Source organism: Toxotes jaculatrix, chromosome 6, assembly GCF_017976425.1.
Source record: "Toxotes jaculatrix isolate fToxJac2 chromosome 6, fToxJac2.pri, whole genome shotgun sequence".
NCBI lineage: Eukaryota > Metazoa > Chordata > Actinopteri > Toxotidae > Toxotes > Toxotes jaculatrix.
Genome location: NC_054399.1, coordinates 16488102 through 16507283, shown reverse-complemented (window position 1 = coordinate 16507283; position 19182 = coordinate 16488102). Strand labels below are relative to the sequence as shown.

The following is a 19182-nucleotide window of genomic DNA, read 5'->3' as shown; positions in this document are numbered from 1 at the left end:
GTGAATGTCAGTGTATTGGTGTATTCATTAAGCAAACGCTAAAATAAAAATGTACATCGTGCCCTACAACAGCATCACACTGTTCCTAAAAACACATTGTAGACAATAAATAAATTAAAACAAATAAATTCACTTTAATTGGCAGACAGATTTTTCATACAGATGTCAACAATTAAAGGTACAAAATAAAATTCACAGTTTGAAAAATAATAAACAAAATAATCAGTGCAGTGTATACAACGAAAAATAACAACTTAGCCTAGACACAGCCTGTTACTAACAACACACCAATCAGCCTAGAAGAAGAACTATTCTAGAAGAAATTACTCTTAAAAAAACAGATTTTCTCTCAGTGAGGAGTTAGAAAAGTTCCATGGGAAAGTTCACTGAAAAATAAATCAATACTGGCAGCAACATGCAGAATTAGAAAGCCATTTTCCTGTAATAAATACACATGGATTGAATTTTATGAATTTAACTGAGGACTGTTCTGTCTCATTCTGCTTGTTTCTGGACGAGGTTTCAAGACAAAGTGTGTGTGTGTGTGTGTGTGTGTCTAAAATGTAGACATTATTCCGTGTTTGCTCACTGGTCCATCCATTCTAAAAAAAAAAAATGGACAGAAAGATGTGGCATGTGACTGAACTCAGATCTTTGCATTTAGATGGATGTACTGCTGAATGGTGAAGCCAGGTGCAAAACATCGCTGGAAGATGGATGAAGCAAGGTGGGCTGCGTATTTACACAAAAATGGTGTCACAAGATCTCGTACAGTCTTCCGACACGTGCATGTGCAAATGAGGAAAGACAGCTATAGTTTTAGTTTGAAGGTACTGTGAGGCGAAGACCATGTTTACATGCAGGATCCAGATATTCAGTTCCCTCTGAGCCAGTTATTCATCTGATATCAGGTTTATTTCTGGTATCAGCTCCTAAATGACTGTAATAACAAAATTATTACCCTGCATGTAAACACAGTTCCTTCCTGCATGTCATATCAGTCTCTCCATAGGCGGCGGCTGGGTGATGCTCCACATCTCCACCCGCGACCCCTCTTTCTCCTGCCGGCTGGGGCTGTAGGTGCCGTGGGTGGCGCGGCGGTTTAGCGCCACCACCAGTCCAACGGAGGTCAGGATGAGAACCAGCAGCAGGACAACAGACACCAAACTGATGGACAGTAAGAAGTCAGAGGTCAAACCGTCAGAGGTCAGCTGTGGGAAGGTGGGACAGAGAAATAGATGCTTACTAGAAATTTTAAACAAATGTTTCAGTTTAAAGATGTTCATAGATAGGGTGCATTGTTTATTTCTCTCTCACACACTTTTTCTCTCAGTCACACACTCTTACACACACGTCTCCTCTCCTCTGACTGCTTTGCACTACACCAGGCGCTCCACACGTGCTGCCAAAGTGCTGATGGATGTGTTTCCCAGCTCGGCAGGTGGGTTGTGACCACCAGGAGCCTCAAGTTGCTGGGGATTGAAACCTCCCTCCGTCTGCCGCCTCTCTCGCAGTTTGGCTATGGCCAGCGCCAGCCCCACCATCACCACTATCGCCAAGCCAATCAGACACGGTGCCAGCACGGCGGCCACCCGTGAGCTGTATGAAGCACGCTTTATCTGTGGAGGATCACACACACAAACACACACACGCATACAGGCAAGAAGCTGCCTGATGATCCCGTCAGCACATACACGGCAAACACCACAGAAAAAAAAAACACTCCCACACCGAGAATAGCTCATGTACACACACACACACACAATTCTTTCCAAGTAGGAAGAAAAGCTGTTTTACATGAAGTGTCTGAAGGCGTTCTAATGACTTGTGAAACCTGCTAAGATTCATTTTTAACTCGCAGCCCTGTGGCCCTTTGATCTTCACACACCAAAAACACACAAACAGCCTCACCACCAGCCAGAAACACAAAGTACCTTGCATGCAAACACACATTTCTGACCTCACCAGTCAAACCCAGTGAATCGAGAGGAATCAAAGCTTCCTGTGCAGCAGGTGAGTGATTGTTAACAGTCATTAACCAGAAGGAGAAGACGGAGCAGCCGATGCACTTACATCAGTAGTTCTGGTTGGTGTGATAGTCGTGACACTCTGAGTGGCTGGTACAAGGTTACCAACAGCACAACAGCTGTAAGTATCATTCCACAACACTGAAAATTCTGGCTGACACTATCTTCATAACTAGAGCTTCTTACTGCACTTGTCAGGCTCTGAAAAAAAATCTCAGAAGTCAGCAAACTTTACACTGAGCAATCAACGTGGAAACATAATTCTAATAAAAATACAACCATCCATATCCCGAGGCAAAAAATAACTTATGCACTCACGCTTGGCGCTGTAGACATTACACTTTATTTCCCTCGCTACAGGTTCTTTGTTGACTCCTGGAAAGTGCTTACCTGTCACTGCAGCACAGTTGGCTGTCAGAGCAAGTGAGACACAAGCGAGCCGGAGCAGCCTGCAGCCAAGACCCGCCATCAGTCACTGACTGCCACACACACAGACACGGAGATGTCTAACTAACCAGTCTCTAAGGTACATGGCAAGGCCACCCTGAAGCCTACACACACTCACAGATACGGCAGCTATGCTTCCCCGCTGTCAGCACCAACCTGCTCAGTGTGTGTGTGTGTGTGTGTGTGTGTGTGTGTGTGTGTGTGTGTGTGTGTGTGTGTGTGTGTGTGTGTGTGTGCGCGCATGCCAGATAAGCTGCCCTCATATGTTTCTGTGAAGCAGACCGAACTTCTGTGAATGCCACCAGTTCTCTGCTGAAACTGCACTTCAGCGGCAGATGCTGCTTTTTTGCTGGCAAAGCACATTTCTCTCTCTCTCTCTCTCTCTCTCTCTCTCTCTCTCTCTCTCCAGACACGGACAGCCACATCAGTGCCGACACTGAAAAACTGCTTCCCATTTCCTCCCCCATCCTTCCTCGCCATTATGGCTGGCTGTCCCTGCAAAGGACACACACACACACACATTTATGCATGCACAGAGACTTGAAAAATACAAGATGGGAGCGAGACGCCAGGTGTATGAGAGATGAGTGCCACTGCAAATTTACTATGTGGTCAAAAGTATGTGCATACCTGAGGGTTACACACATATGTGATTGCTGAACATCTAAACCAAAACCACGAGCATTAAAGATCCCACTCTTCTGGGAATGTTTTCCACACGACTGTGGAACCTGGCTGTGGGTGTTTGATCCAATTCAGCCACGACAGCATTAGTGAGGTTGGGCACTGATGTTGGATGATAAGGCCTGGAGCTGAGGTCAGGGCTCTGTGCAAGCCAGTACAACTTCCTCCACATCAAACTCGGAAACTGACAGACACACACACAGACACACACACACCTACGGTTTATCAAAGGACAGGCTTTTCACGTGCGTCTTGAAAGTCAGTCAGGCACCTGTATGAACTCTGAAACAGGATTTTCTTGTTCATTCATCCTGTTTATCTTGGTCATTAAAAGATTTGCTTCTAGTGTAAGTGGTGGGGGACAAAATCTACAGGTTCTGTTTCTGTTCAAGTGTACCTGAAGCTAATGTGAGGCTTCAGCTGTCCGAGGCAGACACATCAGGTCAAAGTCTTCCAAAGTTACAGTCCTTTAGTGCAAAATTCCCTTCTTTTTGGTCCTATCCCTTCACTGTGGCTCAATAAGGACAACAAGGGAATTTGATGTCAAAAAGACCGTTAGTTAGAAGACATCTGCTTGATTCGAATGACTCAGACGGCTGAAGCATCATGCTGACTACATGGATGCATTGAATTTGCACAAAAAGATTTTGTCCCCTCATCACTTTTGAAGACACATCAAGAAAGGATTGTTTTTAATGGTTTCAGTGTTCACACGGGCACCTGACTATTGTTTTGAGACAGACTTGGAAAACAGTGAATCTATCCTTAAACCCTGCTTTGTGCACAATGGCACTGTCGTGTTAAAACAGGAAGGAGCATACCTAGCCTAAACCAGATTAATAGCAGCACATTGCCTTCTCTCTCTCTCTCTCTCTCTCTCTCTCTCTCTCTCTCTCTCTCTCTCTCTCTCTCTCTCTGTGAGTGTGCGTCTATGCACTTGGGCTATTCTGGTATATACGCACACTACATCTTGTTAAGAGAGATTAAGGATCCATGTTTGGTGTCACGGTAGCCACCTGACTTCAGCACGTCCACTGCTTTTACACACAAACACATGCACTTATCCACAGTTGGGATATCAACGAAAGGATCAATTAAAAAGACCTTCAAATGAAGTTTGTGCCAAGGTGAGAATGGAAAAATGAAACCAATGGGATGTTATGGAAGAGAAAATTAGTTGAAAGAGATGAAAGGAGGACAGACAACAAGCAAAGGCTGATAAGAAAGATTTCTCTTTTTTTTTTATTTGACAACAACACAGACAGAGACTGGATTTAAAGACGTGAGGACAGAGTATGATGGGGGAAAGACAAATATAGAAGTCACATGTATCATACATGGATCATTCAGCACGATGTCAGCACAACAACACAGAAAGACAGACAAAAAACACATGTGAGTCTACCATGAGGAACAGACAAGTGCAATGATTCAGAGCGTTAGGAAAACGTTGACCACAGCAGCATGGTAAATGTTGATAGGTACCGTTCAAGCAGAGCCACAGAGAATTTAGGCTTAAAATATCTTTTGCCTCACACAGGAAGGTTTAGAGACAGAAACTTCTTCTTTGGTACAAAACAATGCACAGCAGTCAGTCAGTCAGTCAGTCAGACACCACAGTGCTCTGAACGCACATCAAGAACAAAGAGACATCTTGTCGTCTTCTAGCCCCCTGTAGGTGCTTTTGGAACTGTTTTTCATAGTTCACACATTCATCCGTACGGAGCTCCCCAAATTCAGTTCAGACAAGACTGACAGGATATCCTCAACGAGAAGGATTATAAATAACACATATTTTATAATGTTCCTCGCTTCACCAAAAAAGTGCTTTATTGAATGCAGACAATCCTTCCCTTTGGACCACAGTAACTATCCTGCACAGAATTATGTTGACGCAGTTATTTGATTACTCAATTAGTTGATCTACAGAAAATGAATTGCCTCCAAATTTTATAATAATAATAATAATAATAATAATAATAATAAATTTTTATAAACTTTTTTTGGACTGTTGCTTAGACAAACATTTTGAATGGATCACTTTGGGCCCTAACAACCTGTGATAGGCATTTTTCACCATGTCGCCACATTTTATAGATTAATAAGAAATGAGTAGTCCACAGATTAACTGATAATTAAAATGATATTTTGTTACAACCCTAAATGGTGTTTTTTCTGTGGCGGTTTTACAAGAAATTATTACCTCTGTGATCTACAGCTACTTAAATGTATACATTAAACTGAGTGAGATAAATTACTACATTGAATAAAGTGCTTCTGATTTACCAAAGTATCATTTTAAGGCACAGAAACAGCTCTGTGGTTCCATTAACTGCACATCAAACTAGAGGAAACCCTAATATGTGCAGTGTGCTGGTTGTAAGTACCTGGTCAGGAGTACCCTGTGCTTTGTATGGAAAACTACTAAGCTCTTCCAGCAGTTAATACATCTGTACAAAACAGTCAAAACAGTCTCTCACACACACACACACACGCAAACACACACACACACACTCAGTCGTTTCCTCCCCAGTCCACCTCTGGTTCGTCATCCAGCCTGAGGATGAGGTAGGACAGCAGCTGGAAGAGGTTCTGCCACAGCAGCACTGCCACGTAAAAGTAAATGTCGCTTACGTCCGTCTGGCACGTGTCTCCAGCGAAGCTCATGTCGCACACGCAGACAAACTTGTTGATGAGGTTGCGGCAGTAGCCTCCATTCAGACAGGGGTTGGACTTGCACTCATCCACCTCCTGCTCACACCTGCAGACGCAAAAATCACAGCTCGGTCAAAGGCACTTGAGTCAAGGTGTTGGTCACTTATAGCAAATGGTTTTATGGTTATATTTGGCAGGATGAATGTGCACCTGCATGAATATACTGGTCAGATGATACCCACACAGGTGCCAGTGATCAATTATGAATGAAGCACCTGCCAATCAGCAAATGCAACCACGGCTTCAGTTCTCTGACTGAACTTAACACCATGTTCCACAGACAAATCTTAGGATGACAGTACATGTTTATTTATTTACAGGTTTTTATTTTATAATAATCATATGTTTTTCTTTCCTACCGGTGTCCAATGAAGCCGGGCGGACAGTCACACGACAGCTCTCGGTCAGTGCAGTTGCCTCCGTTGAAGCAAGTGTAGTTTCTGGTGTCATCGCCGCACACAGAAACAGGCAGCTTGGGCCGTCTGATAAAGGACAATCAGACATGTAAGAGGGTAAATGCCTGTGCAGTTTGTGTGTTATTTGTGGCGATACAGGTTATACAGGTGTTGTTGAGTTCTACGGATCGTGTGCAGCAGAGTTTGACGTCTCTACGGAAGCAGTAGAATTAGTCAGACAGGAGCTGTATTGTTCGGCTTCCTGCTGCTCTCCACAGGGGACACGAAGAGACTTAGGAGGTGGCCAGGATAATAAGATTAAAGACCTCTGGCAACTATTCACCAGCAGGATGTCAAATCACATGTACAAGAATGAAAAAGCCAACCATTTCTGTTTGGCCTTTATAAGCATGTATTTGCCTGAAGCACAGCAGTTCTGTTCCATAAATCTTATGTATCTTTTGGCAACTTGAAATTCGTCCCTTAACAATTACAAAATACAAGCTTTTTCATTTTGGAAAGTACAATTTTGGTATGTGGAAGTTTTAATTTAGATGCCGGGAATCATTTTGAACTACAGCTGTCACTCATTTGAAAAAGCGGTTATCTCATTTTAAAACAAACAGTCTCACAGGCAACGTTAATATTAGCTTTGCTTGGCATTTTGTTGCACGTCGTTGAACAAAAATACAGGCGACATCGTACATGACATTTGAGAGACAAATATCTAACAGGAAACAAATAGCGAACACCTGAGAAATAGAGAAAAAAAAAACTACTTACACATTTTTGACAACAATGTACCACGGAATTTCTTCAATCCGTTCACTGGAGAGAAACCGAGAGAAAGATGGCAAGAGGGGGTAGAAAGAGACACAAACAAGAGAGACAAACAAAAAGAAGTCATTTTTGATGAAAACTTTACAGCATAGATGTTCCCAGTAAAGGGAGACGTGCAGCTTGTCTGGTGGCTTGCTTAGCGAGACACTTGCAAAGGTTTTTCTTGTGCAAGAGATGCAAAATGCAGGAGGCTGTGTGTTTACAGGATAAATGGTTGGAGGCGTTCCCCTGCTGGTTCTCCGAGGCAAACGGTAGATGACAGGGGAAAGAAACTGGCGCTGAACCAGAGAGCCTTGTGTAGTGAGACACCACAGCAGACTGAGGTCTTTTCTGGGTGACACTAGAATAGAAATGCAGCTTCTGAGACGCTCACTGCAGGCGTGGTTGAAATGCTGAACAGAGGCAGAGATGTGGAGACATTTACAGTGAAGGATTTTGTTTGTGTTGCCGTGCGGTCCTTTGTCTGTGCAATTTTGGAGCATTTATTTGTGTATTTTGTGTTTGCTAACTAACTAAACTCTCAAAACTGCTCACAAAAGAGCAAAGTCATCTTCAGAGCATAAAAATTTTCCTATTGGGATTGTTTCCTCTTCCACCGCTGGTCTATATTTTCCACAAGCCTCTCGTACACACCAGAAAACAACGATTCTGCACTACTGTTTTTATTCTATTCTATTGTGCTGTTTGCTGCTAAATCCAGAACAGGTGCTTGGACTTACTTGCAGAGGGGTCCAGTGTAGTTCTCAGCGCAGAGGCAGGCGTACCTGTCCGGCCCGTGCAGACAGGTGCCTCCATGGGCACACAGGTGGTTTTCACACATGTCCACCTCCTCCTCACAGTCCACACCTGCGTAGCCAAACTCACAGGTGCACTTGTAGCTCAGCCCATTCACGCTGCAGTTGCCATGGACACAGGGATTGGAAGCACAGGTGTTGGTGAAGAAGTCACAGCGTCTCCCGGCCCAGCCCTCGGCACAGCTGCAGTTGTAGGTGTTGAAGTGGTCTTGGCAGTCTCCTCCGTTCAGACAGGGGTTGGGCTCACACACGGGGGCCCCGTTGCAGCCGAGGAGCGGTGTATGCAGTGATGTCTGGATGAACTGCTCCTCCTGCAGGCGTGGGAGGTTGACATCAGAGGAGCTGAAGTAAGGCAGGGCAATGCCACCCAGCTCTACAGTGCCCAAACATCCAGCCAAGGACCAGCCGGCATCAGGAGCCAGGCCTCCCAAGTAGATATCCACCCCCTGCCTGAGGAAGTCCATATTGCCTCCCTGGCTACTAGAAGTGGTGGCTTCCTCTATTTCTTCATCCAGCACCAAAGTCCACCGGGAGGTTTGTGCCCACGGTGCTGCCATGAACACATGGACACTGTGCCACTCGCCATCACTGACAATCCTCCGGCTGCTGAGGATGACTGTAGACGCACCCTCCTCTCCCTTCTCCTCACTGTCATCTAAAGTGATGCTGCGAAGCTCCATGAAGAGGAAACCATCCTGGACAGAGAGTGTGATGAATGCTGAACCCTCCTCTGCATGTAGAATAGCTGCAGTACGCTTCCGTGTGCGCAAGTTTAGGGAGAGGTTAGTTAGGTTGCGGGATATGTGGCCGTTTCCCCGGTAGGACAGCACAGTGCTGTCATTCAGGAAAGTTGCATTAGAGTAGCCTGGAAGATAACAGCCATGTGTATTTGTTTACACATTTACACTTTTATTGTGTAGCCTTAAAACTTCCTTCCTCAGTTGGCTTTTCCTTTTTGATTATCTACTGACTTTATAGATTACAATGTAACGAGGGTATTAAGATTTCTACTTTATAGATTCAAATGACTACAGACATTATTATAGCATCGCATCCCATGTTTCCTAACACCTGAAATCCTCTTAGGCAACTACATGAGGTCATTTATCTGAAATACCTTTAAGAAGCTGGTATTTTTTCCCTCAATGAGTTAATCACTGAACATGGGTTGGCTTACAGGACAGACGGGCGGCACAGTAAATCACTAATCCCAGCAAGAAAAAGGATAAGCTGGCCTCAGACCCAACCTGCTTTATGGAGCACATACAGTATACTGTGTAAGCAGACTGAGGCCGGTATGTAATCAAGTGTGCGTTACATGGTGGCAAATTAAGTCAGCATTGACTAATTCCACAAACAAGATCAGTTATTAGGTAACATACATGTACTGTAGGTCAAAGAGGTAACCAGCTTTAGGGCTTTTATGTGCCAGAAGAACATGGAAGCAAAATTCATCCCCAAACAATGAACTCGCTGTCAGGGTGCTTTGAGAAATCAGCAACAAACAGCAATATAATTTATCACATTTTTATTCCAATATTATTTATATTGGTTGTTATTATTACACTATCAGCTATTAGTGGGAGCCTTTCTCACACTGATTAGGTGTATTAAATCATTAGTTTTGTGACCTGATTTGGAATTGCCCCCATGAACTTGAGATTTCGCTTGTAAAACTTAAAACTTACTCTGAATGACTTGAGGCTGATTAATTTGAACTTCACTTACATTCGTATCCTTGGTTTAGAATCCTGCACTCTGAGTCTGGGGGACAAGGGGACAGCTCGCACCACCCGACCTCTTCACAGCGCCGCCCTGCTACACTGGGGGGGCAGGAGCAGGTAAAGTCGTCCCACATGGAGTAACAGATCCCCCCATGGAGACAAGGGTTCCTCTGAGGATGAGAAATTGAAATAGGGGCTTACTTATTTCAAACGTTGCATAAAGCCTGCTTCATTTTATTGTACAAAATATGAGTTTTAAATATATATGTGAATTCCTTTACAGGCCTCAAGATATTTTTCACAAAATAAAGACACTGTGGTGATAAAGGCTGAAAATAAAAGACTAACAAAGATTAATAAAAGGACACCAGCACTTTGTAAACAAGTGTTTTACTCACACTACAGACGTTGTCCCCTGAGCACCCAGTGGTCACGTTTTCCATAAACTCCAGAGGATAAGATCTCACTGAGGTGTCCAACCCAAAGAATTGCAGCCTGCTGTCATTGATCCTCAGGTCCTGGATGCAGCCTTTAAAATATCCACCAAACACTGAAGTCATCATCTCCTCCATCAGACCTCCCACATACACAGTGTCTCCTGCTTGGACACTGACTGTCCTGATCTCCACATCACCCTGTTTCTGAGCTGCTATGTACAGTGTCATACGATTGTCAACCACCTCTACACTCACAAAGTGGACTTCCCCGTCATCAATCGCATTCTCTGATTTCAGGCTCTCAAAGCTACTGAGCTGAACTGTGACCTTGCCGTCCTCCAGCCACATGTGCATGTACTGGCTGCTGTTGTTGGCAAGCACCAGGAGGAGTCCGTTTTGCCTCCGTGTACGCAGGAAGAGGGAGATTGAGAATTCGTGGCCCAGATCATCAGTGACTGTGAACGCAGCATAACTGTGAGAGTCCTCATTCCCAAAGCGTGCCATCACATGCTCTGCAAAAGGGGAGAAAAGTGATCAAGGTGAGACAACAGAACGTTTTGTCAGGTTATAGACAAGGGAAAAGCAAATTGGTTGGATGTCAGCATCAGGAAAACATTCTCAAAACTTTTAAGCTTGGCCAAAGTGTTATGAGATTGAAAGGTGTTAGGGTTAGAAAAGTTCAAGAGTATAATTTATTTGCAGTCTTTTATTTGTCATGAAGACGCAGAGGTAGAAGGAAAAACATAATCAAAGACAAAAAGATAGTTGGGGTTCAAGCAACCAATGTCAAAGTTGTCTTTTAATATTTATTAACCTACTGTATTTATTCAGTTTTTTTCTTCAGGACAAGGCTGTTCATTTACAATGAAATTAGTATTATGATAGATTTGGGTGTTAGTAGAATTTTGACTGGGGCAAAAGACATTTAAGCAGTTTACACTGTGCCAAGAAGAACACACAAAGAAAGAGGAAATTTAAGCAGCCACCAGCCCTCATATACTGTATGACCTGTGTCCACTGTCAGCACTTTCTGCTGTGGTTTGGCCACCTGATAAGGCAGCCAGAACACCGACAGCTCACAAGCAGAGAGGTCGTACAGAACATGACAGGTCGTATAACAGCTACATGAAAGCTTGGATTTGTATGTGATGTGGATACGTCGAATGTCACTGAGTAGGTGTGTGCATTTGGTTGTGTCCACATGTCCCATCAGACACTGTGATCAGTAATCTGCTTTGATAGACTCAAGAGGCTATAGATAGCCTCAGTGGAACATTCGAATGAGTGTTTTCAGGGAATCTTCAGTGAAAAATGAAAAACTTCATTTTTTTCCCTTTCAACTTAACTTCAACTTCCCCTTCAACTTAACATTCAGTTTCTAATGTACTGACCACAGCTTTCCATAGCTTTCTGAATTGTGTGCAATTTCCTTGAATGTGTCTCTGTATGTTTCCAAAATAGAATCCCTTATATCCTTAATCCAGTTCGTCAGATAAGAGGATCTCTACCTCTCTGGCTTTTAATTTGCCCCATCTCTGCTCCCTTATCTGTTGTTAGACATCAGCAGCTGAAGATGTTAGTTCATTAACCACTTAAGAAATTTGGAGAAAGTGACCTAGTACTCTCTAGTTACTGCCAATCTCCAATAAAGGGGTTATCCTAAAGCGTGAAGATTAAATGTGAATTTCACATCTGCTTTTGCTGACTGGATATACCAGACTGTTTATGTTTTTATACAGTCTATTATTTCACAGCTGTAGACGTACCCTCCTCGCAGTCCTGCCCCTCATAAGGCCTTGGACACCAGCACTGGTAGCTCTGCCACAAGTTGACACACTGTCCTCTGTTTTGGCAAGGCACATCCAGGCAACGGTCCCTGTGGCTGCAGCCAGGGGACACATTAATAGCAGAGTCGCTCAGCCACTCCTCAGGGACGACGAGCTGCCAGTCCACAAACACATCCTGCATGCAGCCAATAAATGCTGGAAGTGGAGAGTCCCCACTGGAGCCATTTGAGTCCTGAAGCACTCCTCCGATAAAAGTGTTCTGAGGACGCGACACCAGCCCAGCCAGGGTTCTTTGGACTGGGGCCACCTTGTGGCATGACTGGCTCCCGCATCTCCCAGCAACATCCAAGAGTCTCAGACTGAGCACCCAGTTTCCAAGGAAAGCCTCTACAGAATGCCACTCTCCATCTGTGACATTGTGTGGGAGCTCCAAAATCTGGCTAAGGCTCTCTGCTTCAGCCCGTGCAGAAGCCTCTTTCCTCAGTGTGAGACGAAGCTGCCCTCCCTCCAGCTCCAGGCTGAGCAGCAGGCCCCTGTTGTTCCGCTGGAACAACACCGCTCTGGGCAGAACAGTCTTGAAGCTTAGTGTGATGTTGCAAGAGACCTCGTCATCCACCAGTGGACTCTGAAGCAGCAGGTAGCCTCTGCGTTCGAAGGAGAATGTGGTGGGGGTCTTGCAGAGGGGTCCAGTGTACCCAGCTGAGCAGGAGCAGGTGTAGCCGTGAGTCCCATCCAATAGGAAGGGAGAGCAGGAGCCTTGATTCTGGCATTCATGTCCCTTACAGCCCACCAGCCTCACATCACAGTTTGCACCTCCATAGAGAATACCATCATGACTCTGTTTGAGGCAGTGGCAAATGTAGCCTCCAACGTGGCTCTCACACCTACCCCCATTCTGGCAGGGACTGGGATCACACTGATTTATCACCTCCTGACAGAGGGCACCTGTCAGCACAAGAAAACAATAACATCACCTAGCTCGTGTTTTTTCTTGAAAGTGAAGACACAAATTCTTTTTAAAAACATCATTATGGATGTAAATTATGTACTGTTTTTAATTATTCGGCTGCTTTTAATTTTTCTGCTCTCTAGAAAAAGGTCATTTCTATTTGTTCAACAGTCTCGTAAGCTAAAAGGTTTCCTTGCTGTGGGTTTAACACTAACATCTTGTGCTGAGCTATTACGTGTGCAAGTTGCATAATGATTGCAGGACATTGACACATGCACCGTTTTTTTTCTCCCCCATTTTCTTCCATATTTTCTCAGTGTGTATCATGGTTCCTGTTTTTGTTTTGTTTTTTTACTTCGTTGGTGCTTTGGAAATAGTGTGAACTACCACATTCCTGTTGTGATACACACACAGGACCAGTTGCATGCACTTTAATTGTCCATGTTTTATCCTCTTTAAATTGTTTGTCTGTTTGCTTTTGTTTGTCTCAAGAAATCTTTGCATGCATTGTTAGGCTATAGGTGCTATCAACAAGTTCTACAATACATCAGAGTACACTGTAGAAAAATACTATAACAACAGGTGGATTGCTCCTTTAAATGCACTTTGGTCAACTATGAAGTTATTTATCTGTTTTTTATTGGTAATCTGATAGGATACAAGAACAGAAGACTTAAATTCCTGTTATGTAATACCAATACTAAATATCTAGTTACACAAAAACATATTCTGATGTTACCTGTTCCAAGCAACAGAATTCCCCAAATCCATGGTGCAGGTCTCCACATCATGCCGTCACGTTTTCCCCCAGAATAGCCCCAAACTTGTCTAAATGCAGCATATTAGTTTGCGTGTGTACAGGCCATCACAGTAGAGGTCTGCTCCCTGTCTACTTCTCTATAACCACACAGAGCTGAACAGCTCCAGTCAGGAGACCAGCAAAGCCAGATCCTGGGGATTAAACTAATGCTATTTGGTCACCTTACTGAGTCACTGCTACTGCAACTGGCAGGGAGTCAATTTTTAGAACATAACTCTCAGCAGGCAGCAGCTCACAGTCTTACCTACGTTGCTAGATCAAGCCTTGTGTAAGAAGGAGACCTAGAATTTTCTGCTTTTGCAACTGAAATGTATAATCTGATGTAACAACAACACAATCTTTTTGATACTGCCACTGGGAGGCTCTAGAATAATGAAAATATCAAACCTGACTAATAATGCCTTTAAAGGGTCTGTTCACCAAAATTATAAAGTCAACAACAGACTTCACAGCCATCTTTTTCAATTTTTTTTTTAAGACCACAAATTAAAGAAACAGTAACTTTTCATTGAAAGTTATTTTGTTCTTATTTTGGACAATGTAAATACAGTAACAATGAGTCTGTGTATTATTCTGAGTTACCTGTCGGATGTTTCTGGAAACCTTTGCAGTTCTTTGTAGTATAATTGGACTACGCTTTTCAAAATCATTTAAGTAAGCCAAGTAATTTAAGTACAACTCAACCTATCTGACTGACAAGATACCATTAGGGATGAGATGATTTGTTTATTTGCACGAACTCAGCTTTCGCTTCATCACTTTCACTGTCCACATTGTTCACAGACACAACACGTCTCTGCAGGTAGGTCAGAGTGAACAACACAGGGCCCCACATACTGTGTAATGTACTGGAAACTACCTGCTGCTGTATAGCCATCATCAGAGACCTATGTATAATTTATTCAGTTTGGTTAATCAGAATATTACCTGCTGTTCCTGGAGGACAGCTGCAGATGTAGCCTGCAGCATGCTGCTGGTCATAGTGTTCAAGCAGCAGAGGCTCACTGCCGTACAGGGCTTGCCATGACCTCTCAATGCAGCGGCCTCCATGCATGCAAGGGCTGCTGCTGCACTCATTGACGTCTATCTCACACTGATGCCCCTCAAATCCTGAAATGAGGAAGTAGACAGTGTTTCAGATGGAAATAATCTATAAGATTAACAGAATATAGAACATCCTGTGTAGATTACTTGATAGAGCCAGAATGTCCAGGGCAGATTTTGTAAACGCAGAATACAATTTTTTTTCTTTACATTTCAAAATCACTCTTAAAAATATAAAATCTGCAACTCAGAATTACATTATTTTCCCTGTCAGCTGGGCAACAAAGTGTAGATTGTACCTGGCCAGCATTCACAGGTGTAGTTACCCTGGGTGTCCTTACAGATGGCGCTGTTGAAGCAGGGTTCAGAGACGCATCCTGACAGTGGTGTCTCACAGTGTCTGCCTGTGAAGGCTGTGTGAGAGCAGTCACAGCTGTATCTGACACAATCACACAATAAGATGATTATGATTCAGACATGAGATTATTAACAGCCTCTCCTCTGCTTGTGTTCATAGATGAAAAACTTAAATATATGAATCTGTACTTTACATAATTGTTCAACTTGGCATCAGCTACATCTTTGGCTGCGGCCAGGCTACTTACTCATTCACACCATCTATGCACAGAGCCCCATTTTGGCATGGCTGCGCTTGGCACTCATCAATGTTGATTTCGCACCGGTGTCCTTGGAAACCGGGCCGGCAGGTGCAATTGAAGCCACCGGTGTAGTCATGGCAACTGCCACCACTGAGACATGGCTGTGATTGACACTCATCAATCTGGACCTCGCAAGCGGTCCCTGTGAACATCAAAGCAATACAGATGTCAAAGGGCGGGTAGGCATGATACATAGACTGAGGGCAGAGGGTGAAAATGAATAAAGCTTTTATGTGGACTGGCTGTGATCATGCGTTGACTGCTCTTTTATCTCACAGCAAGGATCTGCAGATGTTTGCCATCCTAAGGCAGACAAACCTAAAAGACAGTACAGTATATACAGTTTCTTCTTCAGTGAATCCCTGTGCCAATATGACAATCTATTATTATCATAAAAAACTGCAGTTTTCTCTAGTAAGTTAAATTTGCTAGGAATCTCTGGAGTAAAGAACTCATAAATATCTTATGACAAAGACATCTGCTTTTAAGGGGCTGAAATGTCGTCTCACTCCTTAGATGCTCTCGGCACAGTTCTTCCCACTCACCAGTAAACCCAGGAGAACACAGACAGGAGAACCTGCCCACTCTGTCTATACACGTGGCTCCGTTCCTGCAAGGCTGTGAAACACACTCATTCACATCAATCTGACAGTGAGTCCCCTGGAACCCCGGCACACAGAAGCACGAGTAGCCGTTTCTGTGTATTCTGCATATTGCCCTGTTTTGGCATGGGTTTGGAGAGCATGGGTCCACAGTCTGAGGCAGCCCGTCAGGGGAGGCACCTATGAACAGATCAGATGTGTATATTAATACCACTGAACATCATTATTTTCACAACAAAACCAGTATTTTCAATCTACTTGTTAAAAAAAACATTTGCAATATGCTACTTCTCATATTAATTGTTTTAGTCTTGGAGCAGAACAACATATAGTTTGTCACAACTAAAAGTGCATCTAATCTACTTTATAACATCTGGTTGCATCTATAATACCCAAAGTATTAAGTATTAGATTAAGTAAGTTGCTCAGTCTCTATCATAAGGTCAAACTCCTCAAGAAGCTATGGCTATTACAGAGGAAAAAAACAGTCCAAATAGTCCCTTGAATGACTCCATTTACTTCTGTGCTACATAACTGCCTCCATCATCGTACCCCAATGGAGCAGACATGCTTTCAATTGCTCCTTTAGTTTGATCATGTCTGGCATGAAGCTCTTTTATCTGTAGTTAGCACTGACAAAATCACTCTGTCTAGCAGCTGTCAGCATAAGGACTCAAGGCATCATGGCTGGCTGCCATGGTAACCAATTCCACTGTTCCAAATCTTAATATGGTTAAGTAAGTTATGGGAGCACCACATCAGGCAATGGAGTATAAAGTAGTTGTACTATGCTGTTTTCTGTTGGCAGTGAAGTTTCTATTATTGAGTAAAAAACAGTATATTTTCACATTATCACATATTAATTCTGTATCTGGTTGTCTCATTTTTTTCAAATCCAGCTTGCTTTATTTGTTATCTTAGAACTTACAAGAAAGCTCTGGGGTTGTGAGCAGTGCGTGGCTGCATATTATGATTTTACACAGATGTACCCACAAGTTGGTCAGGTCAAAATTTAAAAGGTTAAGCAGTTTCACTTTGACTTGAACTTCTTGAAAACGTCAACCCTATGATGAAGAATTGCTTGTTTTCTTTGCTCCATCCCTCTAAAATCATAAATCATATCTACCTTGAGACTTGCCCCCTGCAGCTTTTACATATGCAAGAAAACATCAAAGACAAATAGCTACCATCAAGGCGTTTCAAAACTGCTGTTCTCCAGGCAGAACAAATGGGACCAGCTCAGAGGCAATGATCCTCGTAATCCATGGAATGTGCATGAGAGGGCACAGAGGCATGATGCCACAAAAAGGAAGCTTCAAATCAGCTGGACAAGCCTTGCCTCTATTACATGATAATCAGGCTGCACCACATTTCTAAAGGCCTTGAAAGTAATTTATGGATATTGGATGGATATGCCAAATACTTGAAAGTGTGTAAGTGTGTTTTGCTAGATGGGTGCAAGAAAGATTTGACATCATTATGAAGCCACACTGATATGAACAGAGATATTCCACATAATCACGCACAGTGATCATCCCTCAAGAGCCCAATCAGGCTGAGTGCAGACTATAAAGACAGAGAAGAGCACAATCACACTTGGTTCTCCATCTTCACACGTTAAGGCACCAATCCTCTGTCATTGGTGGAGGTCAGTCAATTTCACAGACAGCAGCCAGGGTTCTCCAGGAGCAGCTTATACATGTCTAGACTTGGACTCAGCGTGACTGAGGTATGGGCCGAGTGCCCCAGGGGTGTGATGGAGATCGTGGGTATCAGCAGCGATGCTCTGACCATATGCCTATATTAGTACTCATTACAAGAAGGATCAGCCATTAAATTCAGAGTAGATTAGAGGCACATGCTGAAGCAGTGTATCTTGTATATGTTAAACAGACTCTGACACATTCAGTCATGTAAGAAATAAAAGCTTCTAACCTTGGGAAAAGAAATCGCTTATGACTGTTCATGATTGTTTCAGGAAATCATGACAGGTGGTGTCTGTTTTAAGATTTGCTTTTTACTGAGTCCACTGGTCTTTCAGCATTCCCCCGAGGCAGAGTTCAGAGTGGGCTATTCAGATCCAGGCCTGTTGCCTATTTGAGACCCAGCTCCAGTCAACCACAAATCCCCTCCTACAGCATGTAAGGCTTTTTCAAATGCAAATTACTTTTAAGGGTCTTTGTTTGGTCCTATCAGGAGGCCTCAAATGGCACATGTGGGGGGCCTGACATGTCCTCCAGACTGATGCACATTGCTGGTGTATCTGTCTGTCTGTTTGTTTCAGTGGTGATAAGAAGACATGTTGTTCGTGGGTGTTTTGTAAAGACATATCGTACATCCCCTTTTTGTCCCAACAGCTATCCACATAACCCAGCCCCCACCAATTTCCCCACTCCCTCATGGGTCACTACATTGATCCCCCCACCCCCATTGTTAGATCTCTTTTAGTCATCTTAAGCTTTTCAGTCCTTAGAAAATGTGTAGAGATCACCACAGCCAATGATGTCACCTCACAGTCCTGTTATTGAAATTCCAAGCATGGACTAGTTGAAATACAAGACAATTACTCCACTCAAGTTCAGCACACAGAGGCTGGGATTGAATTGCACACTACTTTGATTACTTTCAATGTTTCAGAAAATTTTTGCTTTAAAGTGTTAAAAAAAAACAAACGTGTTTTGAATTATTATTCTACTTGCAGGCTTGATAAAGTGTATCCTGCATGGCGTAATGATGGGATGCAGCACCAACGCACTCTAGTTTGAAGCTGGACAAATGCAAAAAGACCAATTAGGCTAATGCTTTACAAGTATACACAAGCATAGCATATGATTATAAGTTGATAGGTAGTTGATAGGTTGTAGCTTGACATTAAACAGGAATTCATGATTAAAGTAGGCTTAAATTACTAAAAAATTAAACAGAACCAGGGGATAAAAAGAACCTTAACTTACCATCTATCACAAGCAGTGATGAGATGAGAATTGTGCAGGCAAGTAATTCAAATTTATGATAACGAATTAAATCCATAATCGTGCCAGGAAATCATCCTGCTCGTTGTGTTGAAGTCTTGTCATGCATGCATCTCTGCTCTCTGCTCCATGCGTCTGCTTCTGCGTGCGGCGACGCATCTGTTGTCAACTCCAGATCCACTTGATGCACACTTGTCCTCTTTCTGGAGCACCATCAAGAGCCTCCATCACACATGAAAAAAAACAAAAAGACTACAGCGTGGCGTTCAGCTGGCAACACACACAC

The 19182-nt window shown here is 43.3% G+C and overlaps 1 protein-coding gene across 1 annotated transcript; it reads right to left on the bottom strand.

Annotated features, from left to right (window-relative positions):
* Window positions 1-108: 108 nt before the first annotated feature.
* crb1 (crumbs cell polarity complex component 1) lies at window positions 109-18954 on the bottom strand. The gene is made up of 13 exons (XM_041039506.1): window positions 18879-18954; window positions 15868-16104; window positions 15269-15464; window positions 14963-15102; window positions 14547-14729; window positions 11830-12795; window positions 10025-10575; window positions 9631-9796; window positions 7828-8767; window positions 7052-7096; window positions 6233-6355; window positions 5793-5919; window positions 109-1167 (listed from the first exon to the last, which is right to left on the bottom strand). The coding sequence occupies exons 1-13, from the start codon at window positions 18952-18954 to the stop codon at window positions 958-960; spliced, it is 3960 nt and encodes a 1319-aa protein (XP_040895440.1). The 3' UTR covers window positions 109-957.
* Between the last annotated feature and the right edge of the window lie 228 nt (window positions 18955-19182).